General features: G+C 37.0%; 1 protein-coding gene across 1 annotated transcript in view; it reads right to left on the bottom strand.

Annotated features, from left to right (window-relative positions):
- Positions 1–2,597: 2,597 nt before the first annotated feature.
- LOC114653313 (cytochrome P450 7A1-like) overlaps positions 2,598–21,291 on the bottom strand; it is a 50,644-nt gene continuing 31,950 nt past the window's right edge. The window contains exons 3-6 of the mRNA XM_028803557.2: positions 14,927–15,519; positions 7,361–7,482; positions 7,035–7,213; positions 2,598–4,883 (exon numbers count right to left, since the gene is read on the bottom strand). Coding sequence (XP_028659390.1) covers positions 4,575–4,883; positions 7,035–7,213; positions 7,361–7,482; positions 14,927–15,519 — 1,203 coding nt within the window. The 3' untranslated portion in view covers positions 2,598–4,574. The remainder of the gene's footprint in view (positions 4,884–7,034; positions 7,214–7,360; positions 7,483–14,926; positions 15,520–21,291) is intronic.

Below are 21,291 nucleotides of genomic sequence, written 5' to 3'. Positions count from 1 at the left end.
CTTGGGGTCAGAGCGCAGGGTCAACTATTTGTACAGCATCCATGGAGCAACTGCAGGTTAAGGAAACGTTCCTTTTGTCTCTGTGCCAGGACTTAAACCAGAAATCTTTGAGTTACCAGCCCAGATCCTTAAGCCACAGAGCCTCCACTCCACCCTAAAAGTTCACTTCTGGCCCATACAGGGATCGAACTAGTGACCTTGGCATTATTACCACAACACTCTAACCAAGTGAGCTAACCGGCCAAATTACAGCTAACCAACCAATAGCATGAAAATATATTTTGGCTTCTAAATATAATTTCTGTTCCAAATAGTCCTATTACATTTACTTTGTGTACATCTATGTCCATGGATCAGAATTATCAGGGGTTTGCAATCCAAATTCCTCTAAAACCTCTGTTTTCACTCAACTTTGACATACACATCCATGCCTACATTGCAAATATAAATATGGGGGAGTTTGTTGTCTTTGAACAAAAATATGCACATCTGTGCATCTAGAGGAGTGTGGATAGAGTCTTTACATATTTTTAAGTAAAATAAGCTTGTCTATTTTCTATAAAAAGCTATCATGGAAATCCAAGCTAATGGCTATTGAACTGACACAGAGAAGGATTAATGCAACTTAATATAGGTGGATTCAAATTTAAGTTCAAAACATAATGTAAAGAGATAAATTGCATATCTGAAAGCCATACTGGTTTCAAGTTCTTTTCGTGGTGCCTTATTGGGGGCTGCTTCTGTATACTGATCTATCCAATGGTTCTACACTTTCTCAAATGAGGAGACCCAGTATAGGTTTTATTGTGCATCCTCAGAACTCTATAAAAATAGATTTGAGGTAAGGTAATAATACTCATTGATCACTGGCCTTCGTGGGATCCATGACAGTTCATCATGGTTACCTGGGTTGAACATACTTGGTCCTGAAAGGGCTAGAACTCATTGAAGTTTCCATTGTAGTTATTTGAAAATTAATGGCTAATGATGAAGCTTCTCGTTAAAAAGAAACTGGTTGAATCAGGGCTTTCTACAGACTTTTGTTTTTTGATATCCGTAGACTGTATTCAGTCTGTTCTGTTTGGCCAGATCACATAATTTCTGAGGGGGAGATCATCTGTCATTCAAAAGCACACACCCAGGGGCTGACATTTGCTAAATAATATTTACTATGCAAGCCACAGTCATTAGACAGAGGTGATGTAAAATAAGCTGAAAACACTAGTAACACACCAATGACCTAGCCAATGTGTGTGCTATTATGTTAAACTAATATAATAATAAAAAAATGTTTGAATACAAGGTGAATGCAAGTTGTCTGCAAATATGGGTTATATGTAATGGTATAACCAGTGGTTGAAGTGGGCTGGTGCTCACCGGCCCTTCTGCGTTTTGAAGTACCAGGAGTTTTTCTATATATACTTACAGCATTTGAAGTCAGCCGATACTCACAGGTATGAAGTACCGGTAATGTTTCACAAATTCTCATGACTATAATGACACATGTATTTACGAGCTGCCACCTCCTGGGAATTGTAAAAATGGGAACTGTCCTACTGCTTTCAAAACAAAAGTCTGTCACCTAGCTTATACTGTACATGTACTAGCGGAAACCTTATCTTGAACCTTAATATGAAGAAGATGAAACAACCTGGAGTACGTCCTTCTCTCTTCAACCTCTAGATATGGAAGCTCTATTTATAGTACCAAGGGTTTGATTGTTCACATATGTTCAGAGGTTCCTTAGTGAGATTGAAAGAATGGTGAGTATTGTGCATTGGCTAAGCAACAATGGTTCAAATCTGAGCAACAAGGCAGATTTTGTCAGCTTTCTGGTAAAATGGGCAAACAAAACACAACAGAATGTGCCTGGTGACAAAGCACTTGTGTTTGGTTGTTTAAATTTGGCACTGATGGTCTAGGGAAAGAACAGAATCTGTGAAATTTACAACCAAGGTGATCATCTGTTATCAATCTGAACTGAAGAGAACATTGGAGAGGAGGAATACATTTTGCATTATAAGTATTTACAGACTTGGTACTATTGCTTCACAACTCAACATTTCTCCTGGTAATTGTCATCCAAATCCCAAATGTGATCTCAAAGTGAGAGAGATGTTCAGCTAATTCAGTTAGGTGTGTAAAATGTTAAATAAATAACTTCTCGGCACATGAGAGCAACTATATGCTTGGAACTCAAGATTGTGTAAGATTGACCCAATAGCTTGCAACTATGGCACTGCCACATGACTGCCAGTCTTAGAATGTACTGACTCTTCTTCTTCTTTTGGCTGCTCCCGTTAGGGGTTGCCACAGCGGATCATCCAAACTTTTACACCAGATGCCCTTCCTGACGTAACCCTCCCCATTTATCCGGGCTTGGGACTGGCACGAAGAAACACACTGGTTATACTGACTCTACCTTGTTCAAATTCAGCCACAATACCAACTAATAAAGTGACTGAAATTTGCACATCTATAAATATAATTTAAATTAAAATACAAAAGAACATTAAATTAATAATTTCTGTAGATAAAAACATTTTGCTATACACATTTCAACATATTTCACTCTGTAATAAGTAAAAAGAGGAACATTAAGGGATTATTGGTTTATTTTGAGAATCATATACTTTACAGTATTTACAAACCACCAAGGGTAATTTTCACAGCAGCAACATACATTATGAGATAACTATGAGCTGGAATATGTTTCACAATTAAATTTAATGCTGACTTCATTCTTAGTACATTATTTTTATTGCAGAAGTTTGGTGTATAAAGTTTTTTTTACCACCATGTTTAAAGTCACATTTTCATCATTTGTTATTTTTTATCACAGTGTTGCATGGATATATTTTAAGTAGTCTTTATGGTGCAATTTTCTTGTGCTTTTGGCACCGTTTCCTGCCTTATTAATAACTTTGGTGAGCTACAATAAAAGACATAAGAACTAGAAGTCTATCATTCATGTCTACTATAAGAGAGGTGAATAAAGTGCAAAGAGACGACATTGCAGAGACACTTGTGACCATAACAAAGAGGCCATGCAACACCAGTTTTCACAGTTATAACATATAAAAAATATCAAGATCACAGACCTGTATCACATTTTAAAAAGTGATCCCATTAAAAGGAGAAATGATTAATTCTGTTGTAAAAAGCAGAATATGTGAATACAAACTGCAGGATAAAACTGTACTGCACTGTATTATATACCAGGCAATCCTAGGTCATGCTAAAAGAGTAAAACAATGAGAAGATTAACAATGTAGAATAATATAAGGTTTGCTATATGTATAGAACGTGATTAAAAATGCAGATGTTAAATTTAGCCTATCAGACAGTTACACTGTATACAATGGCAGTTTCACTTTCTGCAGTTTATTTTACAATTTTCCAAACAAAAAAAAAGTTTATTTACAAATCAGAGGCTTCGACGTATTACCATAATAGAAAGTAACTTAAAACATTACCCAAGAGTGACCTTCTGGCAAAGGTGAAGAAATGGTTAGACATTTACACATTAAAACATTACAATTTATAATTTTTTTTTTTTGGGAATTAAGGTTAGGAGTATTTAAGCCAGTAAGCACTTCTTTACATGAAGAGTTATGGAACAAACTACCGAGACATGCAGTCGAAGCAGACACTTTGACAACTTTTAAGAAGTGTCTGGATGAGCTATTGAGACATCTTAGCTATTAGCTAAACAAGCAAGCTTGAATGACTCAATGGTTTCCTCTTGTTTGTCAAATTTCTTATATTCTTTTGTTCTTACATATGAGCATTTTAAAACAAATCCTGGCATGTTGAGCGGATTTTATAATTCATCAAGTGATTCTAGCACCATTCAACTGACATTAGTGGCGATTGAAATGGTGGGAGAAAGATTAAGTATATGGTAAAAAAAACTGCAATATTTAATCCAGATAAGGAGAATACAATTCTTATTTAGTCATACCCACTCATGCAGATAGGTTTAACTCAAGTTTCTTTGGTCTTGCCATTGCTTGCTACATCTTTCTTGTTTAATCCGCTTGAGCAGAAAGGGAAAGGGAAAAACAAATATGGATTTTATATCTGTAATGGACTATTATGGCTACCAGGGGGCAATCAGCTTGCTTGTTTGTTTTCTTTTATATATGTGTATTTTATTGCTCTTCAATACATGGATTTACTTTGCTTGCTAAACATATTAGCTGATCTAGTAATACAAAATAATAAAAACTACAAATGCAAGATTTTTTTTTTTACTTGATGCTGTAATGCAGTTAAGACTATAGTTTATGTGCCATGTGAACAATAGTTTATCATAAGAAAGTAATCCTGAACAGATGAGGAATAGATGAATGGGAAGATGATCCAAGAATGCACTGTGAACTGAATACACTAGAATTGTACTTGTTAGGTGTTTCAACTATTCAACCAGCTGTTTCATATTCTGATCAATGACCTTGCCATATGATGTTTATTCCAAGGCTAAATTTATCACCATATATGTAAAGTTCAAATAATTCACATTGTTGTGGTGTTAACAATTTACTCCTTAGGTGAAATTTACTTTTACTTTTTTACAGCTTCTCGCGATTCTTTCTCTTAAGTTTGTATCTAAATTGAACATCGTACTTGGGCTGCAGTATGCCAAAACCAGCCCTTGAATTGTCCAAGGGAGGAATATCCATGTTTTGTAGTTCTAGGTCATAATGGCAAAGAATTAGGGCTAAAAACTGTTTAATTTCATTGACTGCAAAAAATCGGCCTGGGCATTCACTTATACCTGCTCCGAAAGGCAAGAGGAAACTCTTAAATTTTCTTCCGTTTTTAAGAAAACATGTCTTCCTTTGTCCATTCTCATCCAAAAATCGATTATATTTAAACTCCTGGAAATGGGGGAAAGACAAAAAAACAACAAAAATAATATTCATGCAAATGCTAGTTAATCAAATTAGAAGACACAAACTATTAAAAGAAATAGAATTTACAAATCTAATCTGAAATCAATTTATAATATATAATCTTATATAATGTATAATATATATATAATATTATAATGTATATATATTATATAATGTATAATCTTGATTTTTTAAGAACCATAGTATAGTACCTATATGTTTTTAGAAGCTACTTCAATGTTTTCATCAAACTAATGATACTTTATATTTGCATTCAACCTACAGTATGTGCATACTGTATTGCATTGTTTAAAACCTTGCTGCTCAACAAACAGGGTGCACTAAGCAACCAATAGACAGCCAGATGGACCCAAGGCCCACTGGTGGACAGAACAGGTCTAAAAAACTGGGGAAACTATGTTGAGTAGTTTTCAGTGTACTACATTCTGGGTTTTTCAAGCTCTCTTTCTATTTAAAGATGTGTGGTGTGACAATTTAACTCCTAGAATGCCCGCTTAGTGACGGCCAAACTACAAAGTGCTACTGAAACACTGGAGCTGTTCAAAGTGGAATATGGTGACAATGCTATGAAAAAGTTAAGCATCTCTGAGTAGCATAACAGGCTCGGAGAGGGGCGAGAAGATGTGAACGACGATGCCAAATGTGGATCCATTCATCATGACAGTGCCACAGGTCACGATGTACTCGGTATTCATGACAATCCGGCTAAGAAATCAATTACCAAATTGGATCATCTATCCCAGGGGTGGGCAATGTCAGTCCTGGAGAGCTACAGTGGCTGCAGGGTTTTGTTCCAACCCAGTTTTTTAATGAGAAGTCGATTATTGCTGATGAAGCATTTATTGCTTAAATGACATTTTGATCCTTCATTTTAGTGGTCTCGCTTGTTAAGGTTCCCCACCCTGAATTGCTTATTTCAGTCTTAAACAGCTGCATTCATTGTTTTTAATGGCTCCTTATTTAGTAATAAGATGTAAATGACAAAGCAGCCAGCAGTTCTCCATCTAGCTTGTTTCCATTTACATCTGTGTGTGTTCATCATGCACTGTTAGATTTAATAAAACACTTAATAGAAAATGCAACAGACTGAAAATTATCCATTTTAGGCTTCAAATCATTTGAACGATATCCTTGGAAAGGATAAAATCTGCAATATAAAGAACCTTACAATGCAGACTAACAAGCCATGAAATTAAATAAGGCCCGAGTTTGGCAAGGATGGGTTTCTAATTAAGCAATTGGGTAGGAATGAAAACCTGCAGCCACAGCGGCTCTCCAGGACCGACATTGCCCACCCCTTGATCTATCCTATTCACTTGTCTTAGCCTCTTGCGAGTTCTGGGTCTTCCCAAAATTAAAACTGCCATGAAAGGATGAAGATTTGCAAAGGTTTCTCACATTCAGTGTAACATGAAAAAGGAGCTCAAGGGTATTCCAGAAACAGAGTTCTAAGTATGTTTCTAGCAATGACAACATCGTCTAACTAAATGCATAGCTGCAGAAGGAAAGGTGAGAGCAGCAAATTTATTTGTTCACACAAAAATTGAATACAAAAATAGAATGAAATTTATACTATTTCTTCATCACCTGAAAAGGAGATGCTGAAAATGATATGACATACATTTTATTACTCCACTCATTATTACTTTCTGTAGACAAGCTTAAAATATTATAAACACTAGCCCTTGTTTCATTTCATAAGTTTTTTAAATTTATTTAGTACTGTAGAAACCCTGGTAGGAGCCCATTCATCAAACAGCCAATAAATAACAAATAAATAACTAATAAACACTGCAGGTGTTAAGCTGCTGCAGTGATCAAAAATTTTCAGCAATGTCCTTCAGCTTGTTGCACTGCATAATGCATTACAGGACAATTCTTTACTTACAGTTGATGTAAATTACCACATTTGCCATTTTACTGAAATTCAAAGCATTCGTTACACTTGAGGCATGTGATTTTTCAATTGTGCACACATTCAGGCAGACATTGTTAAAGTTACACTGTTTTCAATATCATTGTTTTAATGGTTGCTTTAACATCTTCAAATGGTACTTTACTGCTATTGATAAGATAATGAGGTCTAAAAAAAGATGGACAAGTTTCAAAACATACCTTTGCATCTTCATATATCTCGGGGTCCAAGTGTATCATCTGAGGATACAGAGCAATGCAGTCACCTTTGCGAATCTTAATCTCTTCACGGGAGTCCAACGTAAGAATGAAATTTTCATTGGCAACACGAATCATAATGGAGGCACTTGACAGACGTAAAGCTTCATCAATTATACTGCCTGATGTTAAATTTAAAGAAAAAAAATATTTATATATATATTATACGATATATATTATATCATAGACTTAGTTACAATATAGTACAAATTGTTAAAAAAACAAACAAAAAATTATTAAAGGTGCTTAACAGAAAAATTACAGCTTACCTAAAACTGTCATGTTGTCTAGATGATCTTTAGTAAAGCAAACTTGTGTCTCAGTACTCTGATTGGTGTCTTGAAGTAACTGTTCTACCTCTTTTCTTGCTTCCCTCAATGCTTCAGGTGACCTTTAAAAGCGCACACAAAAGAAAGCCATTTATCAGTAGTCACTTTAATTTTTATTGCATCTAATGCCTTTTTCACACTGCCAGTCCAATGTGGTCCAGCTGATAAGCCAGAGTACCCAAACGCAATGTCAAATGCAGGCAGTTTAACATCATGGAGAACAGGAGTTTGACATTAAATTGCCCTAGTGGGTTGTGCCTAACACTGCTGTTAGTGACACTTAAACACCATCATCAAGGTGCTCTATGCTTCATTTTAATAGAAGATGCCCAGGAGATAATAACTCCCAGAACATAAATCTGGGTAACATCCTTGGGAGTCCACTAAGCCAACAGGCGGCAGCAGGGAAATCCATTAACTTATATGGTACATGGCTCCTTTCTCCTAATTATAATCAACAGATGAGCTGGGAATGGCTTAATCTTTTAAAGGAGACTTGGAATTCACAGTTGAGGACATCTTAGCTCCCAAGGAGTCCTAGGAGCAATGAAACAAGATGTTCCATACTCTAGTCCTGATTCTGGAAGTGATGTATGGTCTTCACCTGGAAACAGTTCCTGACCAGGGCTGACCAGGGATTTAAAGCTCTGACAGGCCCAAAAACAGGTGATCTTAGAGATGGAAGAATTTTTTTGGCAAAACCTCAACTGATGATTAAAAGAGAGGCCAAAAAATTTAGGCCTGACAGAAAGAATGAGCATAAGGAGATTTATTGTAGAAAAAGCCAGATAGGAAAGTGGAGTAGCCACCCTAATCGAGAGTTGTACCTTGAACCATTGTTAAGGCAGGGAGCAGTTTTGTTGTACTTTTTTTCCTTTTGTATTTAAGACTTCCAGCTCTTGTACACTTCTGTGTTGTTAATTTATTATAACAAACCTTTTTCTTTTATTTATACGTTTTAGCCTTGATAGCTTTATTTGGGTTTAAGCTCTGCTCAAAAGTACACCCCTCTGGCCACATCCTTTTTTTCATGCTCTAACTTTTTATGTACAGTATGTACAGCATGTTTACATGTAGATTTAGTCTGCATTTATACATACAGGCATATGAAAGAATTTAGTTTAGATGTCTTACTTCAAGAAAATAATTTGTAAGATATAAGACAAGGCCTTTATCAAATAGCCATCCAGAGAAAAACTAAGGCAAGAATCACTAATTAGTACAGCTGTATCATCAATTTGAATAGTACTTATAAACATTATTTGAATAACATGATAAAAAGAGAAGCTAACACATTTTGAGAGCTGCCCAACAAGAACATTTGTTTAGCATAAGAGTGCTATTTCGTTTTAATCTATCAAGTCATCCAGCTTTTGGAATTTTTCTCTGAAAAAATCCATCTGGACACAGCTGAAGAGCCAAGACTTCAGTCACAGATAAGAAACTTGCCTATGATCTCACTGTCATTGATGGCCCAGAGAATGTTGCTCTGATGATGTGCTGCTTTTCAATGCCTTGATGGATATTTACTGTATTTCTGGAAGTTAAACCAGCATGTAGGACCCACCCAAATGGTATTTTTTCCTCTGTGATTTGAGTGTTTGGGCCTTCAGTTTCCTATTTCAAGGTGTGTCTGTTTATTTAGAAGGAGTAGGCCATACACCAGGGCTGTAAAATAAAAAACCCTATTTTTCAGGAAGCTTGCCCTCTGCAAAGTAGGTGAATTTGCAAAGGGATTTAACTCAACCAGGGGCATGAAAAGAGGTATGGGTGCACGTGAAGACACACAAAATTAGACCATTAGAAAAACTGTGGTGAGAACAGACCATTCAACTCCCCAAAAGCATGTTCATCCTGTTCACCTAAATTGACCAAATAACATCAAGATGAGATGTGAAAGTCCCTAAAGTCCCACTTTCTACCACCCTACTTGGTAATTTATTCAATATGTTTATGGTTCTCTGTGTGAAAAAAAATCCTTCCAGAATTTGTGCCACATCTGTCCTTAACAACTTTCTAAACATGTTCTTTAAAGAATTTACTTTAAAGTAAGAACTGGGATCCACTGTGCTACTTGTTCCCTCTTAATCTCTGTTTGTATAAACTGAAAAGGTTCAACTCCTTCAGTCTCTCCTCATAGCCCAAGCCTCTTAGTTCCTGAATCAGCCTAGTTGCTCTTCTCTGACTTTCTAGTTGCTCTTCTCTGCAGCGCTGTTACATCTTTTTAGAAATTTGTAGATCAAAACTGAACACAGTATTCCAGGTGAGGCCTAACTAGCATGTTGTAAAAGTTTAGTATAATCTTCCTTGACTTGTACTCCAAACATCATGTTATATAACCCAACATCCTATTAGCTTTCTTTATTGATCACTTCTGTATACTGTCTGGATGTAAATAGTGATGATACCCCTATGACTGCTTAAGTCCTTCTCATAAGGTGTACTTTCAAGTTTCAGACCTCCCATTGTGTATTCAAATCTAAATGTTTTTACTTCCCACATGTAATATTTTACATTTACTTACATTAAATTTTACTTATGTACAGTGCATTCGGAAAGTATTCGCAGCGCATCACTTTTTTCACAATTTGTTATGTTACAGCCTTATTCCAAAATGGATTAAATAAATTTTTTTCCTTAGAATTCTACATACAACACCCTATAATGACAACGTGAAAAAAGTTTACTTGAGATTTTTGCAAATTTATTAAAAATAATAAATTGAGAAAGCACATGTACATAAGTATTCACAGCCTTTGCCATGAAGCTCAAAATTGAGCTCAGGTGCATCCTGTTTCCCCTGATCATCCTTGAGATGTTTCTGCAGCTTAATTGGAGTCCACCTGTGGTAAATTCAGTTGATTGGACATGATTTGGAAAGGCACACACCTGTCTATATAAGGTCCCACAGTTGACAGTTCATGTCAGAGCACAAACCAAGCATGAAGTCAAAGGAATTGTCTGTAGACCTCCGAGATAGGATTGTCTCGAGGCACAAATCTGGGGAAGGTTACAGAAAAATTTCTGCAGCTTTGAAGGTCCCAATGAGCACAGTGGCCTCCATCATCCGTAAATGGAAGAAGTTCGAAACCACCAGGACTCTTCCTAGAGCTGGCCGGCCATCTAAACTGAGCGATCGGGGGAGAAGGGCCTTAGTCAGGGAGGTGACCAAGAACCCGATGGTCACTCTGTCAGAGCTCCAGAGGTCCTCTATGGAGAGAGGAGAACCTTCCAGAAGGACAACCATCTCTGCAGCAATCCACCAATCAGGCCTGTATGGTAGAGTGGCCAGACAGAAGCCACTCCTTAGTAAAAGGCACATGGCAGCCCGCCTGGAGTTTGCCAAAAGGCACATGAAGGACTCTCAGACCATGAGAGAGAAAATTCTCTGGTCTGATGAGACAAAGACTGAACTCTTTGGTGTGAATGCCAGGCGTCACGTTTGGAGGAAACCAGGCTTCAGGATAACTCTGTGAATGTCCTTGAGTGGCCCAGCCAGAGCCCAGACTTGAATCCGATTGAACATCTCTGGAGAGATCTTAAAATGGCTGTGCACCGACACTTCCCATCCAACCTGATGGAGCTTGAGAGGTGCTGCAAAGAGGAATGGGCGAAACTGGCCAAGTATAGGTGTGCCAAGCTTGTGGCATCATATTCAAAAAGACTTGAGGCTGTAATTGCTGACAAAGGTGCATCGACAAAGTATTGAGCAAAGGCTGTGAATACTTATGTACATGTGATTTCTCAGTGTTTTTATTTTTAATAAATTTGCAAAAAAATCAAGTAGACTTTTCTCACGTTGTCATTATGGGGTGTTGTGTGTAGAATTCTGAGGGAAAAAAGTGAATTTAATCCATTTTGGAATAAGGCTGTAACATAAGAAAATGTGGAAAAAGTGATGCGCTGTGAATACTTTCCGGATGCACTGTATATTAAAATGCTGCACAACATTAAAATTTTACAAAAAAACATTTGTTTAAAGGCATCATGGGTCTTCAAAACATTCTTTGTATCTAATCCTTTCATTACCATTGTATGGTAGATATCTTGTCTATCTTTGATATTAACTCAAAAGCTACTTCATGGAAAAACAAATTATGAAAATTACATTACAAATTTCAAATTCACTTTAGATCACAAATATGTAGGGGTACATATTAAGGTCTACACTATACAATCATTTGCAATGTTAGACAATCTCTTTCGTACGATAGTATTAATCATTTTATCAGATATAAAACCCTCAAACAATTTTACCATTACCCTTTATTTGTTCTGTGCTACAAGTAACAAAGACATTCTGTATGCTGGCATGCCAGAAAGAATGCAATGTTTTATATAAAGTATGTCACAAAACTGCATGGTTTTAGGCTCAAGAAAAGTACTAAATGAAAAGAAAACCATCCAATTACTGTACAATAGAATATAACTAAAGGCATCAATAGACTGACCATTTTGGATTATGTTGAGGATTTATCGAGTTATAATATTATCTAGAACCTGCTAGCCATTAAATATGAACTTGCCATTAGTTAGTTTTTTTTCTCAAAATGTGAGCTTTTGCATGTATTCTGGCAGTGAACTACAGAAGAGCTAAAACAGGGTAATGTACTTTTTTTTAACCTGTAAAGGATGGCACAGGGTACAGCTGTTCATGCTGTTTCCTAAAAGATTCAGAGTCTTGGGTCCGAAAGCCAGCCCAGGCACTGCAAGGTCTGGGTTTGGGTCCCCTTCCCCCCCAACTTCTGAAAGATATGGGGTTTTAGCATTATTTTAGCAACTTTAAATGGTGCCACATGTGGATGTATACAAGTGTTTGTCCTGGGACCCCATCTAAGGTTTGCTCGTACCTTGTGCCCAATGCTTCACAGAGTGTCTTTGACCCTCTGTGACCCTGAAATGGATTACCATATATACTCGCGGATAAGTTCTCCCGCTGATAAGTTGGGAGTTGATTTTAACATATAATTTTTGGTATTTTATAATGTTGATTGTATAAGTCGAATGCATAAAACTCACGCTATTGGTCCAAGAGATTATGATATGCTAACGCCCACCTGAGAGAGTAACCATGGAGCACACTGCCTTTTTTTTTTTCTATGTATTGTGCCTATGTGACCACACAGTAATACCCGAACTATTCCGATGTAACGTTTTCACTGATTTTTGTTTTTTGTATCTCACACCCTCATGCACCTTTATTGTATCCCTTATCTACGATGGAGCGTTCGAGCAGAAGAAAATATGAAGCCGGTTTTAAATTAAATGTCGCTGAAGTACAGAAAGAAACTGGTAACTGCGCTGCTGCAACAAACTTCGATGCGCCCGAGAAACTGATGTGAGATTGGAGGAAGCAAGATATAAAAAAAAGAAAAAAAAAATGTAAGCATTGCATTTTTGAACAGGCGCATTGATCGATTTTTCGGGTTTCAAGACCCAATTTATATGTGGGTATATATGGTAGGCATGTTTAATTCTGGATGGATAATCTAGTAAATTACATATCCTTATTAATATTAATAGAAAAATTCTCCTTAAAAACTTGAATTTTGATGTGTTTAGACAAATGCTCTGTTCTTATTCTCTACAGTCAGTCACAATGAATTTTGAAAATGTGTAAATTCAGAGCCCTCTTGCATGATATGTAAAAATATGCAATTATACTATTTAACTAATGTAATATTCCTTGAGCCTGAGTACTGTATCTATTTGTGCTGGATCATCTCTTACATTTGACTCATAACAAGTGCAATAACACGGTTAGCCAAATCAGTTCTAACTGGCCTTAATAAACAATACATTCTTTAAAATTCATAGTTACTCCTGGGTTTCACATGCTTATGAATGGTGTTCTATATTTTAGCAAGAAAATGACATTAATTACAACAAAAAACTGTTTTATATGAGTACATAACATCATTTACAATAGCATGCTTCAGAAAACATTATTTCACAATGTTCATGCCAGGCCATATTTAGCAATTTGCTTGCCATTTGCACACTGAGAACATAATCAGGCAGCCACACACAACTCCCTGTCACACCACAATGCCTCAGGTTAACAGACACGTCGCAAGCTGGGTTCTCTTTGCAGAAGCTTCCATTTTGATAAAATATTTTTAAAGAGGATTTTTTTTCTTTCAACCAAAAAATATGTTGTGATTGGACTTGAATACTGTCTCTTGGAAATTTTTAATTCATAGCTTTCTGATTTTGCCTTTTTGTCTATCTAGCATATTATCCTTGAATGTAGTAGCCCCCCAGTTTAGTTCTGATCGTATCTAGACACCCATCATACAATAAGCGGCAGCTGTCCTGAAAACCACTGTTTAGAGAAAATATCCAGCAAATGGTAGAGACTGTCATATTTCTTCTCAGTCAGATATACAGGAAAAGACAGCTGCATAGAAAAATATCATTGAATATATGGTTATGATGGTAGTTTGCTCCTGAGCCAAACAATGAGTATCGTCCTTGTTTAAAATGGTGCAAATTTTTTCGTTTGGCACTGGCCTTTCCTGACTATAATAATACAACGTTGTAATAATAATAATAATTCTTTGCAATTATATAGCGCTTTTCTCACTACTCAAAGTGCTCAGCAATTGCAGGTTAAGGGCCTTGCTCAAGGGCCCAACAGAGCAGAGTCCCTATTGGCATTTATGGGATTCAAACCGGCAACCTTCCGATTGCCAGTGCAGATCCCTAGCCACAGAGCCACCACTATGTTTTGGATACTCTAACAAATAAAGGATGTAGTTACTGTAGACCTTCTATAGTTTTTGACCATATTTTGATCACTGCTAAGATACAGTATTTAACTTCTGCCACTTAAAATTGTCATTGATTCTGCTTGTAAAAATGAACAATATATTTTACCACCTACATGGAACATGACAACCCTCTTAGCTAAACTCAACGTTTTTTGTTCATTTTCTGCTATGAAAAAGGCACATAAAATTGTCAATGCACATCATGCTGGGCAGTGTGATGTACTGGTTAAGACCTTGGAGTTCAAACCCTGATGATGGGGGTTCAAATCGGGCTACTGACACGGTATAGCCATGAGCAAGTCACTTGACCTGCCTGTGCTCCAGTTGGAAAACCAAAAGAAATGTAACCAATTGTATCATAAATGTAAGTCAGCCAAATAGGTAAATGTAAATAATTCAAATGATATATGGTGCTGTTAATAAATCTTAAATTCCTTTATTGTCAGATGAATATTATTATGTCTTACATTTTGGGGCCTTTGAAATTGAATTACTAGCCATTGGTTATTCCTGCACATTTTTGATGCACACTAACATGTTATGAATGAGAGATTAGCCACTTTCATTTCACACTAGCATGCTTTGCTGCTTCTAGCACTTCCTTTATTAAACTTCTACAGTATTATTGTCCTTTACAGGATCTCATTGTCTTGTCTTGATTGCCTTCTTAAGCAAAGAACAGCTGCTTGATAAATGTTAAAAACCATAATGAAGATTTCATAAGAGCACCTACCTGAGCATATAAAACAAGCTCCAGAATGTGGCAGGCAGTGTATTGGCTTGTGAAGCCCATAGCATAGCCACATGTGTTCTTGCCTTGTTCACTTCATCTAGATTTTTTATTCTATCAAAAATGTTAATTCGCTTCTCTATCAATTCTGAAAGATTTGTGTTTTTCTTCAAATATTCGTGTAGGAATTTTCCTGCTAAATCTTCTCTTGCTGCCTTTACCTTCCAGAGGAGGAATATTGGAACACCTGCAACAATATGTGGAAAAGCATTATCAAGCACTTTGAAATCATCCATGATTCTCGTCATCCAAGCCTCCTGGGCTTCTTCTGCATTGTCTTCTGCAAGCAAATATTCATTTCTTCCAAACAATGTCAGATAACCAGCCTCAAACATGATTTTAAATGCAAAGCTGTATACTCCTTCTGTGGTCCAGTCATAAGCTTTACTTTTTTGCATAACAAATTGAAGGTTTTTCATCATGCTGAGCGTTAGTGGTTGTAAGGCTGCACCCTGAAGTGTCTGTCGAAAAATTGGATGAATCTCCTCATATGATATGTTATATTTTGGGTCAGAAAAATCTGCATGGCCAAATACCTGTTAAAGTAAAGAGAGACATAGTATCTGTTAAAAATAAGTAGTTTCACAAAGAGTCCCACCACCTCAAAATAAACCAGTGAGAAGAAAAATAAAATCAACTTTCAGTTTCCAATATGGAAACTTATAACAAAATCAACAAGTTGAAGTGTACAAAAGAGCACAACCTTAAATTTTTCTGCTCTGCAGTAATCCAACCAACAAGTATAATATTTATTAATTTATTTTAAACTTCTTTGTTGATTACAAGGCAGAGGGATACACTCATACCGAGTACAGTAAAAATTGACAATTCAATAAATATAGAGTAAAGGTGCAAAATCCACAAAGGCAACAACCCAATTGGAAATGGAATCCAGATTCAACACTAACCACTGCATCACCACATCACCCTAAGATAATAATCTTAGGATCATTCACAGAGAAGTCAAATACCTGTGCTGTATAAACTAAATTCCTCCCAAAGCCATCTAAAATTAGTTTGTAGTGGTTTTTCACGGTTATCTATAATAATAAAAGGCAAAGCCCTCACTGACTGACTGACTGACTGACTCACTGACTGACTCATCACTAATTCTCCAACTTCCCGTGTAGGTGGAAGGCTGAAATTTGGCAGGCTCATTCCTTACAGCTTATTTACAAAAGTAAGGCAGGTTTCATTTCGAAATTCAAAGCGTAATGGTCATAACTGGAACATATTTTTTGTCCATACACTGTAATGGAGGAGGCGGAGTCACGTATCGCGTCATCACGCCTCCTACGTAATCATGTGAACTAAAAACAAGGAAGAGATTTACAGCACGAGTCGCACGCGGGAACGAAGGTAAATGACGTTAATTTTTGACTGTCTTTTAATACTGTGTAAGCATACATATTAACACATGTGCAATTAAACGTGTGCATTTACGGGGTGATTTCTCAGGCTTAAAAGCTCATCTTTTATCAAACGCGGGAACAAAGGTAACTGACGTTGTTCACTGTCTTTTAATACTGTGTAACCATACATATTAACACATGTGCAATTAAACGTGTGCATTTACGGGGTGATTTCTCAGGCTTAAAAGCTCGCCTTTTACTAAAAAGGTAAATGCAAAACTATTTTCAATCAGTTTATTGAAACGCTCCCGTTAAGGATTGCAATAACATATTCGCGAGATAAAAGAACGAAGTGGGGGGAAATGGAGGAAGAGCCGCAAACAGCGAAGAGCAAAAAATTAATTAAACAATTGAGAAGGGAGCGAGTGAAGCATACAAACATGTTCATAAGGGAAACAAAGCACGGTGTAAAACGTAAGTTTAAATTAAGTTTATACAAACGCTCCCGCTGCGGATTGCAATAACATATTCGCGAGATAAAAGTTTAATGAGAAGACACGAGGTATAAACGAACCACACGCCGTGGCGCAACGTTAGGGGCAACAGTTTCAACCATTCTATGATCTGCTTCTCGCAACTGAAAGACGGCACATGGCGGATGTTAGCCGACTTGCTGACCGCAACGTTAGGGGCTTCAACTATGGCGCTGACGCCACATCTCAGTGCCAACACTTTGCAGACTGTACTTAAAAGACACGCCCTCCTCACTGGACAGTTAAAAACACCAATCAAACTAACGATGACATCAAGTATTACCCAATCAAAAGTAGGAAAGGAGGCATCTTCATAAAATGCGTGTGGGATGATTTGCATGAGACGCTGCTTTAAAAAAAAAATGATAAAAAAAATACGGGATAAATCCCGTCCAGTATTGATTCAAAACGGGACGCGCAATTTCATTCTCAAACGCGCCACGATTCCGTATTTTAAAGGACGGGTGGCAACCCTACAGTGCCAGGTAACCACCCATACAATCAGATTGTGATTCAGACTAGGAATGCAATGAATGTAATTACCCCGATCTACATACAAGGCGAAAGTCTTGCAACATTCAAAGATGATGGTTTGGGATAATTAGTACTTATTAAGTACACCATACAACATAAAAGAGCTTATGAAGCCTTGAACCGAAAAAAGCAACATCTCAGAGATCGTAAAAAAAAAAATAGGAGGTAATGTCGTTTTACTCGCTATAGATTTTAGTCAAACATTACCAGTTATTCCACGAGGGAGACCAGCAGATGAACTCAACGCGTGTTTAAAATCCATGCTTCTCCCAATCTCGGTTATATGTCGCGTGTTCTCCGGTAGGTGCACCAAAAAATGTATACATTTAAGCATGTAATGGGCAAACAAAAAATGAGGTATACCCGAAGGCACTGCAGTAGTACTTAATGTAACTTTACTTCTTAAATGTTAATGTTTTACTGTTTAATAATTTATACGCTTCTTATATGTTGTTCAAATTCTTTTATCAAAATACCACTGACAGCGCAATGCACGATAACATGGAGTGAATACACCATACGCATCCGCCCACGGCTGCCCTGCTGTGCGCAGATAGGAGTTGATTCTACAATAAAATAAAATAAACATAAAAAGAGTAAAACAATCATCACCCATAAAGCGTGTGTGTGTGTATATATGTGTATATATATATGTTGATATGTGGATGTGTATATGTATATATATATATATATATATATATATATATATATATATGTAGATATGTATATATATGTGTATATGTATATGTATACTGTATATATGTTTATATGTGTGTGTGTGTATTTTATATATATAAAACACAGCAACACTCATAACAATGACAACACAATTACATTGACAATCATGTTACGTTATTTTTAAAATGTTTCCTTTTTTTTTCATAACCTCTTTAACACACTACTTCTCCGCTGCGAAGCGCGGGTATTTTGCTAGTTAAAATATAAAAATGATATACATATGTGTGTGCATAAATTGTCGTAGGTGCCGGGCATCCTGGAGAAGGTGGATCCCAGACACTTACTGACACAGTGGATGGTCTCAGTAAGTGTGACAGAAGACCCAACAAGGCAAGCGTCAAAGGAGGGATAGCTGGGAGGCCAGTGTATGAGGATGGACATTATGGCGGTATACTGGACGAGATGGTTAGTGCTCCATTTCTTGGTTGGGAAGACAACCCCTGTGTTCATGTGACCTATCAATACACTGAAACCCTTCTGTTGAGTCCATGTTTTAATACCTACAGGGCAACATGGGAGTTGTGGATCTATAGGGCTGCTCTGTTGTGTTCTGCAAGTGCTGCCAGAGGGAGCTATTGGGGGGTGAGTCCTCTAACTTGGGGTAGTTCTGCCTGATGTGGAAGTGCTTCCCAGAGGCAGTGACTGGGCACTGGAAGCAGGACTAAAGTCTGACTGATTTGTCCTGGAGTTTGGGGCACTTTGACACCCTCTAGTGACCACAAAAAATAAATCTTATATATAATTTGCCAGTCTCCTCACTCACTCACTCACTCACTCACTCACTCACTCACTCACTCACTCACTCACTCACTCACTCACTCACTCACTCACTCACTCACTCACTCACTCACTCACTCACTCACTCACACGTTGTCGAAACGGGCTCTTTGTCTAGTTAGGTATAAAGAATATAGCAGTTAATTCAGGGGTATTGTGGATAATATTTTTTTGGTATTTACTATATGCACACATTTATATATTATTTTATATTTTGCCAATGTCTTTACCCAAGGCATATTATAAGATCTAGTTGTAACAATTTTTTTCTCCTGTACTTGCCATGTGCTTTTCTTTAATAATTCCTACCTTCCATTAATTTTCCTTTGATGCACATTCAGCTAACTGACCTATAATTGCTTGGATATGCCTGGTCACTCTTTTTATATAGCAGGATAATATTTGGCATTCTCCAGTCCTTCAGTTTTTCCCCAGTGTACAGTGACTTCCTGAAAATATGTGTCAAAGGTATATGTATTTGATAACCTCCTTAAGAACTCGAGGATAAATATTATCTGGTCCTGGAGATCTGCTTGATTTCAGCCTATTTAATCTGAGCAGTACTTCTCCAGCTACAGTTTTTAAATCAATCAGTACCTCCTCAGGAGTTCCTCTAACTGCTGGGAGGTTATCTACTTCCTCACTTGTGAAATTTAAAGCATTCGCTATTTTGCTGTCTGTACAATAATTCCCCTTTACTATCCCTGATGCACTTCACCTCTTCCTTGACTGATCTTTTACTATTAAAATACTGAAAGAATCTCTTTGGGTCGTCTTTCACTTTATCTGCTATATTCCCCTCCAACTGTCTTTTACATCCCCAATACGTTTCTTAATGGTTGCCCTCATGTTCTCATACGCCCTATGATTCACTTTGGAGTTATTAGTCTTATATATCTTATAAAGCTCTTTTTTCCTTTGCAGCTTCTTTGTTTAACTCTTTATTAACTCACTGTGCAGTTTGTTTATTAATTTATTAATTCCAAATTTAGGCATGCACCTGTCCTTCATTACCTGTAAAACATTTTTAAACCTGTTCCACTGCTCCTCGACTGTCTCCACCCTTAAAAGCTTATCCCAGTCTATTCTCCTAAACATTGCCGCATTTGCTCAAAATTTGCCCTACCAAAGATAAACTTAACAGTTTTAATCTTTGCATCTGAACTCTTACAAAACACAGAATTGTATTATACGAGGGAGAGTCAAGGTAAAGTTTGAAAATGGAATGAACCTTACAAGCTGATAATGTAATTTCTCAATGTCGTCTCCACCCTTCTCAATGCGCGACCTGCCTGATTCCAGCAGAATAAAAGGTTTGGTCTTGTCCTTGCAATCACTTGTGCACTCGAGTTATTGTCGAACACTACATGCCAAGTCTACTACAGTCACTAAAGCAAGTTATTGAGACTTGCTGGAGACTGATGTGAAGCCTGCTATTTGATCCAAGCAGAGGGGACTGCTGTCTCAAGGAGTCCTTTTGCTGCAAGACTATGCCTGCCCACATACTGCTAAGAACACCATGGCTTGTCTGGAGAAAGTGAAGTGTGAGGTATTGCCAGCTCCTCCTTATTCGCCAGACTTGGCACCGTGTGATTGCCACCTTTTTGGACCACTAAAAAAACATCTGGGTGGTCATTGATTCGAGACAGATGATAACGTGAAGAAAGCGGTTGACATTATTGAGAAATGACATTATAAATGCTGTTAAGGTTCGTTCTATTTTCTAATAAATCTCATTTTCTAACTTTAGCTTGACTCCCCCTCATATTATAGTCACTTGACCCTAGTGGTTGAATTACCTCTACACCCTCAAATCTATCCTGATTATTACAAAATACTAAATCTAGACAGGCTTCACCCCGCGTTGGTGCTTTAACATACTGTGTTAAAAAACAGTCACTGGTTACTTCTAAAAACTTCTGCTCTTGTGCTCTGCTGTTTGCAAGGTTATCCTAGTTAATATTCAGATAGTTAAAGTTCCACCATAACTATAATATCCCCCTGTAAACTTGCATTTTTAATATTACTAAAAAGATGTGTGTTGAAATTGTCTCCATTGGGCGGTCTATTACACACTCCTAAAATAAGGCCTCTTTCCCTAATTCTTTCCAAGTGAAGCTACATGTCCTCACTAAGGTGGGGCTCATCATCCAAATGAAGAGGACTTGCTTTTAAATTCTGTTTGACATAAACAGCAACCCCACCTCCTTTTCTGTTCTGTCTATCCTTCCTAAAATGTAACAGAATCTGTAAAATATGCTGCTAATATACTATGATTTATATGTTCCTTTTTAAGGACAAGGCAAAAAAGTATGGTTGAGCTTTTCCAAAAAATAAAGACTATATCTACACTACAGATTGCTGCTGAGCTCTT

This window comes from Erpetoichthys calabaricus, chromosome 6 (assembly GCF_900747795.2).
Source record: "Erpetoichthys calabaricus chromosome 6, fErpCal1.3, whole genome shotgun sequence".
NCBI lineage: Eukaryota > Metazoa > Chordata > Cladistia > Polypteriformes > Polypteridae > Erpetoichthys > Erpetoichthys calabaricus.
Note: the sequence above shows the minus strand (reverse complement) of the source record. Positions and strands in the feature narration are given on the sequence as shown.